This window comes from Mauremys reevesii, linkage group 3 (genome assembly GCF_016161935.1).
Source record: "Mauremys reevesii isolate NIE-2019 linkage group 3, ASM1616193v1, whole genome shotgun sequence".
Classification (NCBI taxonomy): Eukaryota; Metazoa; Chordata; order Testudines; family Geoemydidae; genus Mauremys; species Mauremys reevesii.
Genome location: NC_052625.1, coordinates 36,440,046 through 36,460,271, shown reverse-complemented (window position 1 = coordinate 36,460,271; position 20,226 = coordinate 36,440,046). Strand labels below are relative to the sequence as shown.

The window sequence follows — 20,226 nt, the reverse complement described above, 5'->3', positions numbered from 1 at the left end:
TCTGCTTGGGGAGTAGACTGATGCCAGCTACATCTGCAACACATAGGTACATACCACCAGGTGACCCAACACTTTGAGGCAGAACTGAGCAGTTGTTAGTGGGTGGGTTGTGACCTTGGAGATCAGGTCAGACATGGGTTGGAACCTGACCTCCGGTAAGTAGACCTTGGCCTGGGGCAAGTCGAGCACATCATCTATGAACTCTATTCTCTGAACTGGGACCAGAGTTGATTTATGCTCGTTCATCACCAGACCCAGTGCCTGAAAGGTGGCCCTTACTGTACCAATGCTGTGCTGGACCTGAGCCGGCGAGCGACCTTTGATCAGCCAGTTATCAAGGTATGGGTAGACTTACATGCCTCGATGTCTGAGGAAGACTACTACCACCGTCATACACTTCAGGAAGACCCATGGAGATTCCAAGAGGCCGAAGGGAGACAAGGTGAATTGGCAGAGGCGTTCCAGTCTCCTGGAAACACAGAGAGAATTAGGGAGGCCAGGGAGACCATGCAGAACCTCAGTTTCTTGAGATATTTGTTGAGGCAATGCAGGTCCAGGATGGGCTGTAGACCTCTCCCCTCCTCCTTCCCCCGCACTCCAGAGAACAGAGAGGTACCCTCAAGGGGGAGGTCCTGGATGGACTGCTGCATTTTGTACAGGAGGCCCAAAGACTGGAGCCACAAACAGCACCTCATGGTGATTGCTGATGCCATAGTCCTGGCTGCTGAGTCAGCTGCATCCAGAGCCACCTGGAGGGAGGTTCTGGCCATTGCCTGACCTCCTCTAGGATGGACGCAAACTCCTGCCTTGGCTCCTGCAGCAGGGAATCCTTAAATTTGGACAATGAGTCCCACAGGTTAAAACTGTACCTCCACAGTACAGCCTGCTGGTTGGAGATATGCAACTGGAGGCTGCCCATCGAATAAGCCTTGCGTCCAAATAGGTCCAGTCTCTTGGCCTCTTTATTTTTAGAGATAGCACCCAACTGCCCCATCTGTCCTGCTCATTCACCACCAATGCTACCAGGGACCCCGAAGCGTGTGGTGCGAGTAAAGGTACTGAAACCCACTGGCTGGGACATAATACTTCTTCTCAGTCCTTTCTGAGGTTGGGGGGGGGTGGGATAAGGGTGGGCAGAGAAGAAGAATCTGCCATAATACCTTGACGGGTCCCATCACTGCCTTGTTAATGGGCAGGACCACTCTGGAGGAAGTCACTGCAGCCAGGATGTCAGTTAGGCTGTGTGCATACTTCTTGAGCTCCTTGACTTCCAGTCCAAAGTTTGCGGCGACCCTTTTCAGGAGGTGTTCTCGGTGGGTCATGAAGTCATCTGGCGGGAGTGGATTACTAGGGCCTGTGACTGCCTCGTCCGGGGATGACAAGGGCTCCACCATGTCCATTGGTGCCATTTCTTGGACATGGGCACCGAGGTCAGTACTGGAGTCAGGGTCTGGTGCCGGATGGGACAAAACAGTGGCTCGCCTCTCAGACAGCATCAAGTATGAGCTGTGAGAAGGGAGGCCCAGTACCAGGGCAAACCCCCATGGGTTTCAATACTGCCACTGCATTGGCCAGTGGCCTGGTGGCCATGTGTTGGCCGGGGGAGCCGTACCGAAATCTGGGGTGTAGGCTGGGTACCAGTAGATCTTAGGTGAAGCAAATGATTCTCCTTTGGACTCTGAAGAGGATTCTTCCCTTGAAGACAAGGGCTGCAAAGAACTTGCTTGGGGAACAAGGGACCAGCGATGGGCCGGAGATCGCCACCCCTTCTTCCCTTCTGTCCCTTGTCACCTTGCTGGCAGTGGGCCATGAGGGATCGGCAGGATCAAGAGGGATGCCACCTGGAAAGCCTCCGGGATCAAAGGGGTCCGCAAGCATATGGTCCCATGGCTACTCCCAAGAGTTGGAGACAGGTCCCGGATTGGACTTGGTACTCTAGGCAGAGTCACCGGAGCCAACGGTGGCTCTAGGGAGGACGAGTGTTCCAGCACAGGTCATTCCTCGCTTGTGCATTCTCCTTCAGCGCTATTATTCTTATGCTTCTTTCGCAGCACTGGGGATGGAGAATGGTGCTGTGAAGAGCACGGTGCTGGTGGAGCATTTCAGGTCAGCCTGGAAACATTTTCAAATATGCCTATATGAAAGTGATTGGAACTAAAGTTCCTACTCACCTGAGTCTCTTGAAAATGAGATAACAGTCTTCTAAGTTACTTAGGCTGTCCTTCAGATTTTTTAAACTGATCAATGCCGTTCTCCTCATTTTTATTCATAAACTGGAAGAGAGCAGATTAGTTTTCCTGCTTTTTCAACTCCCAGTCAATCTTTTAGCTTCAAAAAATATTCTTTCTGTGCTTGCAGAAGAGGCTACTGCTGTCAAAAACTGATTTAGCACTTTAACAAACTCCAGTTCCAGGTGCTTAGCTAATGACTCCTGACAGTTCAGTGGTGTCATTTAATTTTTATATTTTCCATTTAAAAATGCAGACATGGTGAACATAAAATTCATAAATGTTCACTTTTATGAGTTTGCTTGTACTTTTCTACAATATGACCAAAAAGTGCATTTAACACCATAAACATTTGAAATCAATTCTGTAACACATGCCACCAACCAACATGACTCAAAATCTCTTTACCTTGCTGCAAGAGAAATAAAAAATAAGATACAAAATTGGTAGCAGTGTTAAATGTGCTGCTGAAATTCATTTTGGAATTCACCCCAGCCTAAATATGCATTAACCGTGGAGTCACATATGTAAAACAAGAAGAAAATGTATGTTTTTGCTTGAATACTAGGGCTACAGTAAATACCCAGGGAGTGTAGAAGCAGTGTTGCTCATTAAGTATGTAGCACTCTTCCTTTTCATCAGTACTGAATTAATGCGACAGCAAGGTGTTATGGGGCACTGCAGAAGCTATCTTCCAGGTCTTTAAAGTACTTCTTTAAAGTAATGGGGACAGCCCAAGTATCCACGACAAATTCCAACTGTGGTGTTCACACTCCACCTAATTTTCCCTTGTAGTTTCAACTGTATTCACATTCTTCTTCATTTTCTAATCTAAATTATTTTGTAATGTTGCTGTGCACTCAAACAACTAACAGGAACCCAAAGACAGCAGAATTTCAGTGGTAGGCAGAGTAATTCAGGTATTTTTTTCATTCAGAACACACCCATTAAATAGCCTGAATACCTATGGGAAAACAAATGGTGCACTGTGATACCATATCCCTGCATTGGCTTGCAGTGTTATAATGGCTTCCCCATGCTCTGGCCTTGGGTTTCAAATGCTCTCCTCACTGTTCTGCCAATGAAATCAGAACAAGTACATCCCTAATTAACATGCTCCCCCGCCCCAAAACAGTGTCTTGTCTCAGAGATAACTTCAAGGGAACTATAAATATAGCATTTAACAGCACTATGCCCAATGCAAAATATCAAAACAATAAAGAAACTGTGAAAGAAAAACAATATACATGAAATCACATTAGTGAAAACCAATAAAGCAGATTAGCTGCTCAGAGTAATTAAAGTGTACTGGGATTTTAGATTAAAAAATAGGGTAACTACCCCTGACTGGATAGCATATAATAGTGGCACCCTCTCTCCCCCCAAAAAGGGAGGAGTGCCGGGGCTAATTCTTCATACAAATACCATACTTTGCTAAATAGGTGTGAGAACTTTCTGTGCTGGACCAAAGGATCAGGAATACTTTAATTTGTTTTTTCTTGCTTTGTTTATTTGATGCATTCTGAACTGATAAAGCATTCTCTAAGACACTTAACAAGGGATTGCAGCAGAAGGACAAGAAACAGTTTAAGATACGATGGGTGTCACAGTCTAGGATTTAGGCATGTTTCTGCTATTCAAAAGGTTTTATTTTGTTTGATAAAGCTAGGGAAAACTCAGCAAAACTTTAAAATATCCATAGCTAGAGAGGGGTAATTCATAGCACTGCAGGGATTGAAAAATTTTCTTTCTGATTACTGATACAGGACTAGTTCTTAGAAGGACTAGTCCGCCAAAATATTTCTAGCATGGCCAGGTCATGAAATATTGGACCTTAAAATGTAAGTGTCATCAAAGAATTTACAAATTAATTATTCATTATTTAATATTAACTATGCATTACTTCCCAATCATTTCACAAAACTAAAAGTAATACAGTCAACTTGAAATTAGACAGTTTTAAAAAAATAAGTTAGTTTCAAATACATTTGTTGTTTGGATTAATGTAGTGCCTAGCAGCCCTAGTCATGGGCCAGGACCCCACTGTGCTAGGCACTGTGCAAAGGACAAAAAGATGGTTTTCTGCCTCAGACAGCTTACAATCTTGTTTGAAAATCTATCAAAGGGGTGATGGAGACTAGTATTGTTGGTGAATCAGAGGCAGGAGTTGACATTTTGATAGTGAATGAGAGATATGTAGGGTGGGGATATGCACACCATGAAAGGCCTTGAAAGTGAAGACAAGTAGCTTATATTTGGTGCCATACATAAGGATGAGCCAGTGGAGAGATGCAAAGAGAGAAGTCACATGGCCAAAGCAATGGGCTAGGAATAAAATCTTTGCAGCAGAATTATGAATGGATGTGAGTAAGGCAAGATTGCATTGGTCAAGGCCAGAGAAAGAGATGTTGCAGTAATTGAGACACGAGATGAGGAGAGCTTGAATGATAGTTTTAGCTGTGTGGACAAACAGGAAAGGCCCTATCTTAGATATGCTATGAAGAAAGAATCAGTAAGATTTAGACACAAGGTGGGTAACATAATATCTTTCATTGGACCAACTTCTGTCGGTGAGAGAGACAAGCTTTCGAGCCACACAGAGGTCTTCTTTCAGTCTGGGTTCACAGTCATTTTTTTTCTAGAAGCAATCAATGTAATGATCAACAGTGTGGTTTTGTCCGCTCCGTGGTGTTCAGTCAGATGATTCTTTTTTCTTATGATTGTTGGTAGGGATGTGGTAATTGTGAGTAGTGTTGTCATTGCTGTGAAAGAATTCTTTGAGGTGGAGATGGTGGAAAAATTCTTCTGCTTCTCAACTTTAGTATGGTATCAGAAGTTCAGTCACTTAGAGCAGTGGTTTTCAAACTTCTTTTCTCATGACCCAGTTGAAGAAAATTGTTGATGCCCATGATTCAACATAATTATATATTGACTAGAGTTTTCATAAAATCACAATATTGCAATACATTCCAGCTTAACCCACTCTACTAACACTAACACTGTTTTTTGGTTGATGGCATCTGACTCAGATGATGAAAATGAATGTGCATTGGGTCCACACTGCTTTAGATCATTATCGAAAAGAACTCGTCATCAGCATGTAAGCACGTTCTCTGGAATGGTAGTCGAAGCATGAAGGGGCATATGAATGTTTAGCATTTCTGGCACGTAAATACCTTGCAACACCGTCTACAACAGTGCCATGTGAATGCCCGTTCCCCCTTTTGGGAACAGCGCTACAAGTTGAGCTTCCAACTTCTCTGCAATATCATGTATTCACCGACACGCCGTGTTATCACTGAAAGGAATACTTTTCCATTTTTCAGCAGACTTCTCATCAAAAATTGTCCACACCATATCCACAGATGCTGGAAGAATAACTTTTTCAGCAACCGTATGGGCCATTTTCACTTTTGCCACACGATATGCAACCAAATATGATGCCAGTTCTGCTTTATCATTCAAGGTGGCTGACTGGCTGAGAACCTGACCTGATAAGTTCTCGTTGCCTCCTTTGAAAATAGTCCAATGGTTTATCCATGAGTTCTGTATGTTTTTTTCCTAAATGTCTCCTCAACTTTGATGGCTTTAAACTCTTGTTTGCAAGCACTTCGGTGCAAACAACACATTGGGGCTTTGGTTCTTGGTTTGTTTTAGCACTGTACTGCTTCAGCCATGATGAGGTAGATGCAGCCTGTTCATTTTTACTGCTAGAATTTTCTGTTGTGCATGGCGTTCTTACACTTTCCCTCGCAGATGTTGATGGATTTGATGGTTGTGTTTCCAAACTTCTTTTTCTTATTACAAAATGATCTGTATTTTCCCGCTTCTTGGGGGTTTATAAAAAATCATGCAAAAACAATTTAGGGGATTATACTCAAACTGTATTGTCCACATGCATAGTGCGTAATACATAGTAGGTGTAAGATGCAACTCTGTGCAAATACCAGAAACATGATGTTATGCATGTATAATTGTTATGTTATTCTAATGATGTTGTAATCAGTGTTCCCTCTAGTTTTTCCCACTCATGTGTGGAATGAATCTTGTTATGTGCACCAATATAGAGGTGATGCGTGACAAATCACCTCTATATTGGTGCACATAACAAAATCAACGCGGTGGGGCTGAAGGCTTCGGGGTGTGGGAGGTGGCCCAAGGTAGGGCAGAGGGTGGGATGTGGTGGTGAGGGCTCTAGGGTGGATCTGGGGATGAGGGGTTCAGGATGCAGAAGAGGGCTCAGGGCTGGGGCAAGGGGTTGGAATGCAAGGGGTGAGGGTTCTGGCTGGGGTGCAGCCAGGGATGAGGAGTTTGGGGTACAGGCAGGCTGCCCCACGGCTGGGGCAGGAGGACTCCACCCAGCCCTCTCCCGCCAGCAGCAGCTAGCTCCAGGGGAGGGGCCCCTCTCTCTCCCTGCCAGCAAGCAGCATGGAGCTCCAGGAGAAGGGTCTCTCTCTGCCCACTGGCAGCAGCGAGCTCCGGGGCCGAGGGAAAGGCCTGCAGCAGCCCTGCAAGCCCGAACTTGCTTCCCTCTCCAGTTCCAACCCACCCCCTACTTCTCTCCTCTCGAGGTCCCTGCTGCGCGGCCCTTTAGAGCTGCTGTGTGGCAAAGACCACTATAATTTGAATCAGCAAGGCGACCCAGTGCCTGACATTCTGCGACCCAGTACTAGGTCACGAACCGTACTTTGAAAAACACATCCTTAGAGAGTACAGATAATTCATCCCCCGTGTGGGGTAGTCTTGATAAATTGATGATGTTTGGGTGTCATGTAGCGACCATGTGGTGGGTACCAGTGCCATGGTTTCTCCTGGAGGTGGTGTTCTGTGGGTGGTGGAGTAACTGTAATTGGTTCCACTTTTTGTTTTTGTGTTGGATGGCTGTTGTCAGGTTTTTTTGATAGTTGTTTTAGATTTCTTTCATCACTTCCAGGTAACTTTCCTGTTTTTTTTTTCTTCCAGTGTGTGGGGAGCATGTGATGATTTCCTGTTTGAGGTCGTCCCTTCTGGAGTATGAGGTGCAGTAAGTGGTTCCTTCATTTCTCTGAAGTCCGTTATAGACGGTGAGACCCCTGAGGATGATGTATTGTTTCTTGCATTTGCTCAGGAAGTGGACGCCACTGTTAAGTTTTTGTTTCCTTTTTCTTATTGCGGAGTTTCCATTTCAGACAGCTAAATTCAGTATCTTCCATTGTTGCATGCAGTGAAGTTGTAGAGTGTGTCAATCCCAGGATACAGGAGTGACAAGGTGAGTGAGGTAGTATCTTTTATTGGACCAACTTCTGTTGGTGAGAGAGACAAGCTTCCGAGCCACATAGAGCTCTTACAAAAGCTTACAAAAGCTCTGTGTGGCTCGGAAGCTTGTCTCTCTCACCAACAGAGGTGGTCCAATAAAAGATATTACCTCAGCAATCTTGGCTCTCTAATATCCTGGAACTGACCCGGCTACAACTACAGTGCATACAACTTCAGTAAGATTTAGACACATCCTGGCGGTAAGGATGTATAGCAGTCTGAGTCAAAGATGAAACCCAGATTATGAGCCTGAGTGACAGGCAGAATGGTGGTGTTGTCTACAGTGACAGAGAACAGAGATAGGGGAGAAGGCTTGAGGGTGGGGAGGAGATTAAGAGCTCTGTTTTAGCCATGTTGATCTTGAGCTGACAGCTAGATATCTGCCAGACGATGTCAGAGAGACAGGCTGAGATTTTAGTTTGAACAGAAGGAGGTAGGATAAAGTTTAATTTGTGTTTGTGGATGAAATTACCCAGAGATAAGGTGATTGAGGGAGAAGAGATGCAGATCAAAGAAACCCCACAGAAAGCTGAAGGGGGGGGGATCAGGAGGGATCTTCCGAAGGACAAGCTGAAGGAACAACTTGAGAGGTAGGAGAAAAAGGAGAGGACAAAGTTATGGAAGCCAAGGGAGGACAAGATTTCAAGAAGAGAAAGGTTGATGGTGTTAAAGGCAGCCGACAGGTCGAGGAGGATCAGGATGGAGTACTGATTCTGAGCTTTGGCTAGGAAGAGGTCATTAGAGACTTTGGCAAGAGAGGTTTCAGTTCAGTGCGAAGGGTGGAACCCAAACTGGCGAGGCTTGAGGATGGAATTGGAGGAGAGGAACTTCAGACAGCTATTGTCAACAAAAAGTTCAATGAGCTTAGATGTGAAAGGGAAAAGGGTGAAGGGCTAGTAGTTGGAGGAACCAGGGGTCAGAGGTGAAGTTTTTTTTCTATATCTGTGACAGGGGAGAAGGAAGAAAGAGCTGTAGGAAGGGAAGGGGAAGTTCATGTCATATTTTGTCAATTTTCTCTCCCAGCGTTCCCCTACCGATTGGGATTTTATAATCAGGTTTTCCTATTTTTAAAGTGGCTTTCTCTTCCCTGTTGCTGTGTGAATGGCCAACAAAATAAAAAGGAAAGACTCACTATTAAGAGGAAACAATGAAATTGATTATACAAAGTGCTGTCAAATGCAAAATCATTTCTCAAATCTTTTTGTTATAGTAATTGTACCTGCTACTTGGAAAACAATTGAAGGCGAAAAAAATTCAGGGAGAAGTGTGATTTCCAAGTTAACAGCCTTGCTTCAAAAAAAAGTTATTATGGTTTAGGTTCCTCACGCCACAAAAGTTGAGTGGCCACGTGAGTCTCATGGGGCTGACGATGTCATGAATAGCTCGTCTATCATGTTTGAGACACACCACTATACAATTAAGCCAAGAGCAAAAAATAGTGGATGATAGGAAAAAATAAGGTAAACAGAGAAAAAAAATCAAAATTTAATTTAATTGGGCCCCTGGGCAGTTGTAGTTACTCCAAATACAGTTTTCTTTCCCTCCCTCCAGCCACTTCTACTACAGCACAATATTTAGAAGCTAACATTCACACAAGAATCAGAGATTAACTCTAGGGTCTCCAACTTTTCAATTTGTGTTAGCACTAGCTAACACTGGTCCTTGCTTTACCAGTTCTCAAAAGCTGGTGGTTTATAAAAACTAGGTCAGATTTGAGGAGAATGAGGTTAAAACAAAAAAAAAAGCAAGGTGGTAACAGAATGATGTAATTTTAAGGTACAATAGTTCATTTGTTACCAACATTAGAAAATAATGTTATTCACCACTGGAAAGCTGGATTCTCTATGGGTGTACAACAACCATTTTTAACCCAGGTGGTTTGCAAGGTATTAAAATCTTAAAATAGTCACAAACCCCTCAGACAGCACTGGTGTTTTGGCATGGGCCCAGAATTTTATATAGCAAGTTCTGGATCTCAGCTCAGTATAACTGGTCCCTGTTCTGCCTCAGGAATTTTAGTCTCATCACTCCACGTGAGATGGAGTTCATGACCTGCTCTGTTCCGAGTTTATATTTCTCAGAGCGCTCAAACCTTCCCCCTCCTCTCTTTCAGAGGCTTGAGGTAAAGATTAACTGCACTCTTCTACAACCATTTTGATAGGTTTAGTTAAAACTAGGCTTGGAAGGATTATATATTTTTATTGGTAAATGTTGATTTCACTGTACACACACAGATGATAAAGTATTTCCATTATAATCAGGATTTACAGATAGGCAAAGTAAGAAAAATGCTGCCTGAGAATGTATTAGAGTTTGATTTAAGGATATTTATTTTGTATATTTTGACATGTGATATTGACAATTTGTGTTTTAACGGTTATAAAGCTTTAACTCTCTAAATTTCAACATCTACTTTCATTTAATTATTGTCTGACCCCTGCGTAATTTCCTGGAACTGTGAAAATTTACATTGATAAAAATTGGAGAAAAAATGCTTAAAATTCATACTTCTGCATAACGATGAAAATTTAAATGGATTTTAAAAAAAAAGCTTAAAAACCCCACTGATTTATGTGTTGTAATTATACAAAAATAAAAATCGAATTCTGCCAAGCCCAGTTAAAACATGTCATCTTTCAGGCCTACACAAGGTTGTCTGAGAGCTCACAGTAGTTCTCAAAATACATTTATACATGTATGAAACTGACCCCAGACCCAGCCTTCGGGCCAAAGAGTCTAAGCATAGTTATGGGGTTCAACCCACCTTAGCTTCTTAGACAGTGCCCAATCATTAAGGAAGCGTTTGTTCTTTTGTTTGCCTTATTACTATGTCAATACCCCATTTCCCAAGAGTCACAAATGAACCTATAAAAGGGCATCTTTTATCTTTGCCTATACAACCAGTCTATAAGCAGCCAGTTAAGATCCACACTCCTTTCCTTAATTCCAGGCATTTCAATTTATTTAAGTCTTAGAATACTTTTTTAAGGCAACATATGCTACCAGCACAATGATAATTAAAGTTGGAAAAAGACCCCAGAGATTTTCAACTATTGGATAGAGCACAATGTGACATGCAGAGTACATTGATAATAAAATGTTGCTGTTCCAGAAGATTAATTTTTCTTGTCATTTCTAAAGCAACTAGTTGTAGGTACAGAGCTGTGCTTCATTACTCCCACTTCCTGACACTTCTTTCAACCTCCAAAAGTTTAAAAAGTATTAGGGAAATGACCGCTGAACAGAAGGAAAGTTGTCCACTGTTATTCTTCGCCGGGAAGAGGAATGGGCAGGGGTCTTTGGAACAAAGAAAAGCGAAGTATTATATGGAATATCTGATACATATCACTTTGCAGTCTCAGCAGTTTTGCTAGGAAAATGACTAGGGGACATATGGTAAATCTGAAACACTTTCATTTAAAAATCTGAAAAATGGAAATGGCTTAAATTCATAAGACATCACTTAAAACACTACTATGGCCCCACCCTCTTCTCTAATTTCAATGAAAAGGAGGAAAGAATCTCTGCAACAGATGTTACAATCAAGAAGGAAGGAATTACATTTCAGCAATGGGTCAAATTCTGTAGGGAAGGTGCACAAAGAGGGTGTAAATTCAGCCTACATTTGCAAATTAGTCATTTTTTAGCCAAGATGATATCCAGCAGTGTAAAATGTACAAAGACAGACCAGTGTTAATGTCAGGTACAGTGGGTGGGCAGAAGAAACAGAATTACTGATGGATTATGGAACTTGCAGTAAACCCATTTCTCTTATTTCCAAACCATGTGGCTGTCACTAGGTCCTTTACTCATCCTTATGACAAACACCTTCTTGTTTTGGGGACACTGGATTGGTCCTCATTATCTTCCCCCCTAGAAAACCCACCACAGTTATAGAATTTTACCCTGCATCTCTGCCATTAATTTAATTTCCTCGTCAACTCCTCTGATTTTCCCTATCTGAATAGAATCCAAAAGTATCCCAGTATTAAGTGTACTGAACAGGCAATTTTCTAAACAACAACATTGGGAGTCACGTGTATTCCTACGGACTATATTCAGCAGAAAACCCACATACATTACAGAAGTAAGTATATTTTAATTACCCTGCAAGAACAGAGCTCTGGCTATGTTCAATAGTTCAAATTACCACCACTACTTAACTGCACTTTTAAAATATTTTACTTCATTATATTTTACTGAATATATGGATTTCTTTTATGAAGATGATAAATGGAATGTTCACAGCTGATGAAGCAACACTTAATCTCTCATTGTAAGACAAATCCATACAGTTGGCATTATATCTCCATTTAGAAGGTGAAAAATTCCATTCTCTCTTGTTTAGTTTTGTTTCTTGTCTGAGGTAGAAGTGTCTAAGAACAAAATGCAGAAGGTAGGTGGAAAGGATGCAGAAGGAAAGAAGAGAACTAAAGTAAATAGAATACTGGTACGTAACTTTCCACTCTTTCCCCATTCTAACTTTAAAATGGATGTAACAAATAATAAGAAAACACAGATGAGGTGAATTTGCCTTATGGGAAACAGAACTAAACAATGATAAGTATGAAATTTTCATTGAACAGGAATTGGAGAATAGAGTTGTGGCAGAGAGCCACTAAAATACCTATGCTGCATAAAGAGTACCTTAACTAATCTTCAAAACCCTCTTTTAGTTGGAGATGAGACAGAGGAGACTACAAATGGCTGGACCGAGCACACGGCTAAAAGAATGGTTCTCTTGAAAGATTGACCAATCCTTGCTGGATGAAGGGAGAAAGACTTATAAGTCCTGGGGTCCTTGGTGACTTACAGTTTACTGCACCCCAAAATATATTTACAAAAGTGGAATGTACCAAAAAGGCAAATGTATACAAAAAAATCTAGAACTCTTAATATGCAAAGGATGAAATCTAAACTGAACTACCACAAAGTGAAAGTGAATAGATCTGGATCATATAAGTCAGCCCTGTGGTTCTCAACCTTTGTCCCCCACTCCCATTTTGCTGGAATTTAGTCAGGATCTCTGTCCCATTTATGAGTATAGGAAATGCAAGGTATCCATGACCCAAGTTGAGAACCTCTGGGCTAGCCTATTAGAGAAAGGGGAGATTAAAAGCTCCAGCATGTGAAAAGGTAATGTAATTGAAACTGACTCCAGCTTATGGGAAAGCAAAGGGAAATCTTCTACTGCTTATTACTGTGTGCAATATAGGACAGAGAAAGGTATCTCTCTAGGGAACTAATGTGCTCCCCTGAGATGAGCTCTGATAACAGAGGAAATTGTCAGTGAGAAAGCAATCTTCTCCTGTGGGGAAATACTCAAGCTGACTCACTGCTATTAATTGGCAGTCGCACACCTAGCCTCTTTTGACTGGAAAGATGATCTTCTAAAGTAAATCAGAAGAAAATCTCTTCAGATCAGACAAAGATCAAATGTCTAAATGCTAAAGCAGAGAAGACTTCCCTAATAATCAGGAGGAATCCATTTCTCATTTGGGAGACCAGTGGAGATAGCAGAATCCCAATGACTGCAGCTAGGTTAAGTTTCTACAGATTCAGGAGAAGATCTGTCAGTTAAACCAGTCTACCAAAGTATACCACCAGGCCACTCAAAGTGGCTCTTACTGCTCCAGTGTACCTGAAACCAAAGTGTCCCACCTATAAGAAAAGTGACACAGAATGGAGAATCCAATGTCATGAGAAGAACTGAGTCTTCAGAGATTTACGAAGGAACTATCCCAGAATGACATAGTGCAGTAGACCTCTGACTTTGCAAACTGTGGTTAGACCGGTGGAGGGAGCTTGGAGGGAAACTCTTGCCAACTGGGAAAAAGCCTGACTGGTTGGGTGGGAGGCAGCATAAACTTCCTTGATGTCAAAAGACACTCAAATATCAGTGATGGGCACCCTAAAAGACCATAAATAGATGAGAAAAACTGGCATTCCCAGAAGACACCCCCACCACACAGGGACTTATCAACTCCTAAGTGAATGGGGTCAAGTTCTGACCCAGCACCTCTGTAATCTCCCAAGAGTGCACGAGGTGCAGGGAAGTACAGTAGCATGCCCTTCTGAAGTTGCTCAGACTCCGCCTTGCATCTCTTCAGCTTCGCCAAGGAGGTCTGCTCAGCAGAGATAAGGCAGCATGATCTTCTGAAGGGATTCAGCTTCAAACTTCCTTTTTTCCAGCTTGCTAGTGGATCTACTTGCTGGCAAGAGCAATATGATGCTGTCCAAGCAAGCAAGGAGAGATATGTCAAAGGAACAGTACACATTTACTGATCAGAGGAGAACTTATCCTAGATGAGCTGGCATCTGAAATCAGAGGGAGGTGTGACCCACAAGCCCATTTCCCTACATGACACAGGCTGTGGAATTGAAAGCAGAGCTCCTCTCTGCCTTCCTCTCCCTCTGATTTCCCTTCTCCAGACACGTTGTCCAGAAAGAAGATAAGAAAGAACAAGAGCTGGGAAGAATAGAAATTAAGGTTCTTAGACTAAAAAGATGTATGGCTGCACTCTGCTTTCAGAATAGAGAAGCAAAATTACTGAGAGGGAAGAAGGCAGGCTGGTGCCTTTACAGTAGCATTGACAGGTAGTCCTCTGCTTCCTTAGTTTGTAGTAGGTGGAGCAATAAGGTTTACAGGGAAAAGAGACTGTAAGAGAGTAATGGTTTTACTCTTTCAATGGAAAATGTCAGTGTTTTTGAAAGAGTAGAAGTTTTAGAAATCTATCTAAAAATGTTTGGAAAAGGGCATATCTGAACTTCAGCAGGGCTCTGTCACAGGCCTCCAAGGATATGTCTACACTGCAGCTGGGAGAGAGCCTCCCAGACCAAGCACAAAGACATACGCTAGCTCTGCTTGAACATGCTAAAAATAGCAGTGTGGACATGGCGACTCAGGCTGGGCACCTCAGTATGAACCCAGGAGATCAGGTGAGTTTGTACTCTGACGGCTATCTTGTGCTGCTGCCCCTGCCATAACATTCACAGTGCTATTTTTAGCACCGTAATTCAAAGATAGCCTGTGTACCCAGCCTGAGAGGCACGCTCCCAGCTGCAGTGTAGACATATCCTAAGAGTATGCTACTTTATGATATTACCCAACCAGAGTTTTTCCCTAATGAAGCACAGGACATAGTAATGAATTATTGTGGTATACTTCAAAATCTTCTGCTATTCACTGAAAATAATTGCCGTGTATGTGACAGTTGACTTACATGCAAATGTCACGAGTTTATCAGTCATTCCATTTGTTTACATTTGCTTGGATTGTAATCTTAGTCTTTGTTACACTCAGCAATTTCAAATACTACAGTACCAGACTAAAAAGGTAGTGCTGAAATCCTGCTTCATTTATTCTGAGGAGAAAGTGGAGTTGGAAGAGAATATCAACATTAAAATTTTAAGAAGGGGCTTATGCCCTCCATCAAACTCTGCCAAGATCTGCAAAAGTATGAAGTCTGGAAGAAATTCAGAAATATATTCCTTTCCTATATAATTTACTTTAAAATAGATATGCATCATGTTCCATTCTAATGGTTTTCTCTTACCTAACTGCAAGATAAACATAGAACGTTAAACAAGTTGCGGAACCACAGATAGGGGAATAACCAGTCAATGGTCTACAGGGTTTATAGGAGGAAAAAGTATTTTTCTGGGATTAGAGGATTTCAAGCTTACCGTGCTACAACTAAAAACTGGTCAATCTGACGATCAGTAAGGGGGCTATCTGGATCCCATACTTTTACTTCCAGCTTTGCCTGCTCTCTGTCATCTAATTCTCCTGTCAAAAAGGTAAATGGGATAAAACATGTATTTACAAGGTTGCTCTTTGTACACTTGTTAAACCGCGCTTAAATAATACACTGTACTTTAAATATAAAAATAGTTAATTAAATCAGCAGTTACCATTTAAAATTTAATATTGCAATATCACTTAAAGAAATGTCTAGCCTAAAATTAGCATTTTAACTTGCTTAGAGAAAGTATCAACACAAAGTATAGAATCAAAGAAGTTTAATAAAACTTGATAAGAGTTGGAACCATGGATCCACTGTCCAATGTATTTTTTTAAATTGGTTTCCAGCCACAGCAAAAATTAATGTTACACTCAAACAACTTCAGCAATTAAATGCTATTGTTATTTTTCTATTTTGAATATGCCTCAAAATAGAAAATACTGCAGACTACTCTCAGCCCATTGACATGATTTTGGAAAATCTTTATTATTAAATTATTTCTGGCCCCACTTTTTACTCAGAGCCACTACTTTGTTCATATTATTAAAACAATGACTCTTATTCTCTGTTAACCAGTTATAGTTCTTGCAATTTAATAAATAAGTTGATGGCACACAAAAAAAGTCATATTAATTTCCCAATTAAAATCATTTGAGTCAAGCATAGCTACAAGCACTATTTTAATATGGCTACTGTGAAAAGAATCTTCTCTTATATCAAGACTGTAGTTTTGTTAAGTTTTAGTCTCTTCCTGAAAGCATTTTTCATTTTTATTTGCTTGTAATCATTTCTAACTCTATCTTTTTTACTTGAACTCACATAAAATCCTATCTTCTCTTGTTAATAAACTTGTCTTACTTTAAATCTAAGCCGTGCCAGTGCCGCGTTTGTGTTAAAGAGATAAACTGTGTATCTCGTCTTTTAGAGGAGCAAACAAACCTTATTATTTCTCTGAGTGTTCCACAAGAGGCCTGGACACTTCAGGGTTGACAGACCTGGAGAAATTCAGGACTGAGAGGTGTTGGGGTACGATAACTGGGTGATAGTGACTAGAGTGGGGCTATTGCATTGTAGGCAGGCTGCTGGGGCAAGAGTGCAGAACCAGGGCTGCACAGCATGCAAACACTCAGGATACTCCAGGCTAATCTGCTGGCTGTTGACACCCAGGGTGTGAGCCACAGTAGCAGAACATTTGAGGCACCCAGGGTTATAAAGCAGGTGATGACAACCCCTCACTGGTCTGGATTGCAACCCAGAACGTGACAGGAAACAATGCCAGCGCTTTCAGACATTTTTCACAATGGGTGCAAGGACAAGCTCAATGTGTTATTTGTACAGCAAAGTAGAGAAGCAATGGGAAAGAATTCTGCTATGGAGAATACAGAGTTAAGCCTAAACCTTGCCCATCCCACCTCATTCATGGAACCCTTTGCTAATATGTCCATTCTCAAAGAAAATGAAAATGGTAGCATAGTATTAATCTTACCAAATACACCAGTTATTTGCATCCTACAATCTGAATCTAACATATCAGGAGCACATTTTACAAACACAATATATTTCATGTACTGAGAATAAAAAAGGTAAATGATAAACAGTTAATAGAGAGTTGTCTTCCTCATGTAATTTTACACATTTTAAGAAAGCTAATTCACATTCAAATGTAAAATACAGCACAGACAGACATATTGTGGTTTTCTAACATTCTCTGGTGGGATTTTGTGTCTGTAAACTTATGAATGGGTTATTCACTTGTGTATACATTCAAACTTTTCTATTTGTGACAGATATATACTGGGAAACATACATAAGTAATCAAAGAGTACATCATTACAAACGTTTTAAAAATATCTTTCACTGCGTTTAACTGAACACCACATCCTGGAAAATGCAACTGTATGGAAATGTGAGAAAAAGATATAACATATACTGATATGTGGTATGCCTCTCCATGAAGTGAAAATCATGTCACACTCTGGGTTTCCATCCCAGACATTCCACATCCCAAAAATCCAGCTTTGCAATACATATGCCTCTCACTTCAATGAAAGGGAACAAAACTCTACAGCTGTAACTACAAAATGCTGCTTTATATGTTGGCAAAGGTATGTAACCGCAATATTTCTCAGCTTCATGCAATCTGTGATTGTAATAGTCACAATTAGGAAATGAGAAATGGGACACATATGTATAAACAAAACAAACAGGAGTACTTGTGACACCTTAAAGACTAACAAATTTATTTAAGCATGAGCTTTCGTGAGCTACAGCTCACTTCTTCGGATGCATAGAATGGAACACACAGACAGGGGATATTTATACATACAGAGAACATGAAAAGGTGGAAGTATGCATACCAACAGGCAGAGTCTAATCAATTGAGATGTACAAACGTACACAATATAAAAAAGTGCTAATACGACGATTAAATTCAGGAAATGTAGAAGGGTAAGCTTTTCAACAGCAATGTTACCTCTGCCAAACTGCACATATGAACTCCTTTCCATTCATGATTTTCTGGTAAGAAGGTAGTATGTTAAGCCAAACATTTATATCAGAAAAAGAGGAAATGAAAATTGAACATACGTGAAGGCAGATAAAGTTAGCCTTGCTACAGAAACCTTTTTAAAATTGCAGAAATAAAAATTCCATTCACTGAACTAACTGGAATAGGAGAGGCCTCCTGCACATAACAAATAATAGAAAACTTTGTAGATCCTTCAAAATGGTCCAGACCAGCTTCACTCCGTTACAACCCAGCATTACTCATTCTATATCAATGCAACAAAAAAAACCCTCTGCTGGACCATGGAGATGACCCACAGGGCTCTGGCAACTTTCATGTTTTCCATATATGGCATGGTTTCCAAATGTCCTGTTCTCTTTAATTATTTTGTTTTATACATTCTGGTGTGCAAAATGCTGTGGAAAATATGCATTCTGGGGCATCATAAGAGAGCAGAGCTCATAAGTGCAACCTCAATTTTTTTTCTTTGCAATTCATCCTAAGCCTACAACAATGGCATGCAAGCTGGAAAAGAGATAAGAGAACCAATTAAAGACTTAACTATCCTGCTAAACTTGATTTTAAAGTACTACCAGCCCTTTGGCACTGCAAGAGCCTAGCAGAATGAGAGAGCTGCGTAGTAGATTCCCCAGAGAGGAAAATGGATAGTTAAATAAATGGACAAATTAGAGCAACATACAAATCCTGTGAAATCACAGATTACTATTGTTGCAGATGTTAAGAACTACTGAAAAGTCAAGACAAAGGCTACACAATTTACATACTGGAGGAAAGAGAGGATGAAAGTGCACCACAGGTTTTTTGAGAAATGGCTGCCTGGGGAATTTGGAGTTAATGTGGAAGGTTCCCCCTTGTATGTAGATGGAAAATATTGCATAGTAATCAGGAGGCTTAAAGTCAGTATGGAAAGAGGAGGGATGAACTGTGGTTTTACTCTTGATGAACTTACATTATGAAAAGAATCATGCCATTTTTAGACAGACATGAATTTTTTTTAAAGGTCCTTGAATGGGCCTTCAATCAACAGCAAAGAGAGAGGGTTTCTTGGACAAAAAAATGGATGCATTCACCCAACATACCATAAATCTAACGTAACTAAAGTATATGCTTCTAATTTTAAGCTTTGAATAATCTGAAAACTGTAGAATAACCCAATAAAAATATAACACTGGGTATTAAGTTCTGGGTCCAGTCAAGTCAGTGGCAAAACTCTCATTGACTTCAGTGGAGCCAGGTTCCTCTGTGGTAGAATCTGATTAAGGGTTACTAGCCCTACACTGTATTGCGGGTCTTTAAATTTGGCAGGGTCTCCTATCAAGCGTAAAACTGAATACATATATTTGTTAACAGCTTTTACCTCAGAGACACTGTAATTTGTTTTAACTGGAAGATTCAACCGGTTGAACAGGACTACCTGGTCAAAGCTCGATGGTACACACTTACATTATTAAAGCTATGTCTACACTGTCAACTGAACGACAAAAGTTTTGTCTTTCGGAGGTGTTAAAATAAACACACACCCCACTCGAAAGGCAAAACTTTTGCTGATGGCAAGCGCCAGTGTCAACAGCTCTTTGTTACCGGGAGTGGTCTCCTGCCAACAACGCTGATGCCGCCTGTCGGGGGTGGAAGTTTTTTGTCGGCAGGAGAGCCAACAAACAGCAACTACAGCACGCCTTTTAGTGACGTGGCTGTAGCGACACAGCCCTGTCGCTAAAAGCTGCGTAGTATAGACATAGCCTAAAATTGGAGATTCCTGGACATAAACGTAATTCTAGACTTTATATTTTAGGAGGCCTTTGTTCTAAGTTCTGATCTTCCCTCACAAGGGCAGTGTACTAGAGGTACTAAAGATTCTGCACTCAGGACTATATTGTGTCTGGCTCATCCTGAAAACTAGTTTGCTGGATTATATTAATATATGGTTATAAATATGACTGGTGCCTGAATTATTTTCCCCTTACCAATGATTCAGTGCCTTATTTCTAGTGTTTCTCTTTATTTTTTTAAATGAGAAGTTAAGATCTGTTTTTCTGTTAGTAACTTTAGACAAACAGATGAAAAACTAACTGCCACCAGAATACCAACTTTCAAATAGAAGAATACAAAAAGAAAGGAATGAAGATCAAACGCAGTTGAAGCCTGGATTCCAGTAAGATAAATTAAAGGAAATGAATAATGCAGTTACTCAACATCAACTCTCTAGACCTCACCTTAGACTGATACAACTAAGGGTACGTCCCGACTACCTGCCCTATCGGCGGGTAGAAATCGATTTATCGGGGATCGATATATCGCGTCTCATCTAGACGCGATATATCGATCCCCGAATGCGCTCCCCGTTGACTCCGGAACTCCACCGGAGCGAGCGGTGGTAGTGGAGTCAACGGAGGAGCCGCGAACGTCGATCCCGCGCCGTGAAGATGGGAGG

The 20,226-nt window shown here is 41.2% G+C and overlaps 1 protein-coding gene across 2 annotated transcripts in view; it reads right to left on the bottom strand.

Annotated features, from left to right (window-relative positions):
• MTA3 (metastasis associated 1 family member 3) overlaps positions 1 to 20,226 on the bottom strand; it is a 192,234-nt gene that overhangs the window by 97,180 nt on the left and 74,828 nt on the right. For both annotated transcript variants that reach the window (XM_039532302.1, XM_039532301.1), the window contains one exon: positions 15,210 to 15,312. In XM_039532302.1, coding sequence (XP_039388236.1) covers positions 15,210 to 15,312 — 103 coding nt within the window. The remainder of the gene's footprint in view (positions 1 to 15,209; positions 15,313 to 20,226) is intronic.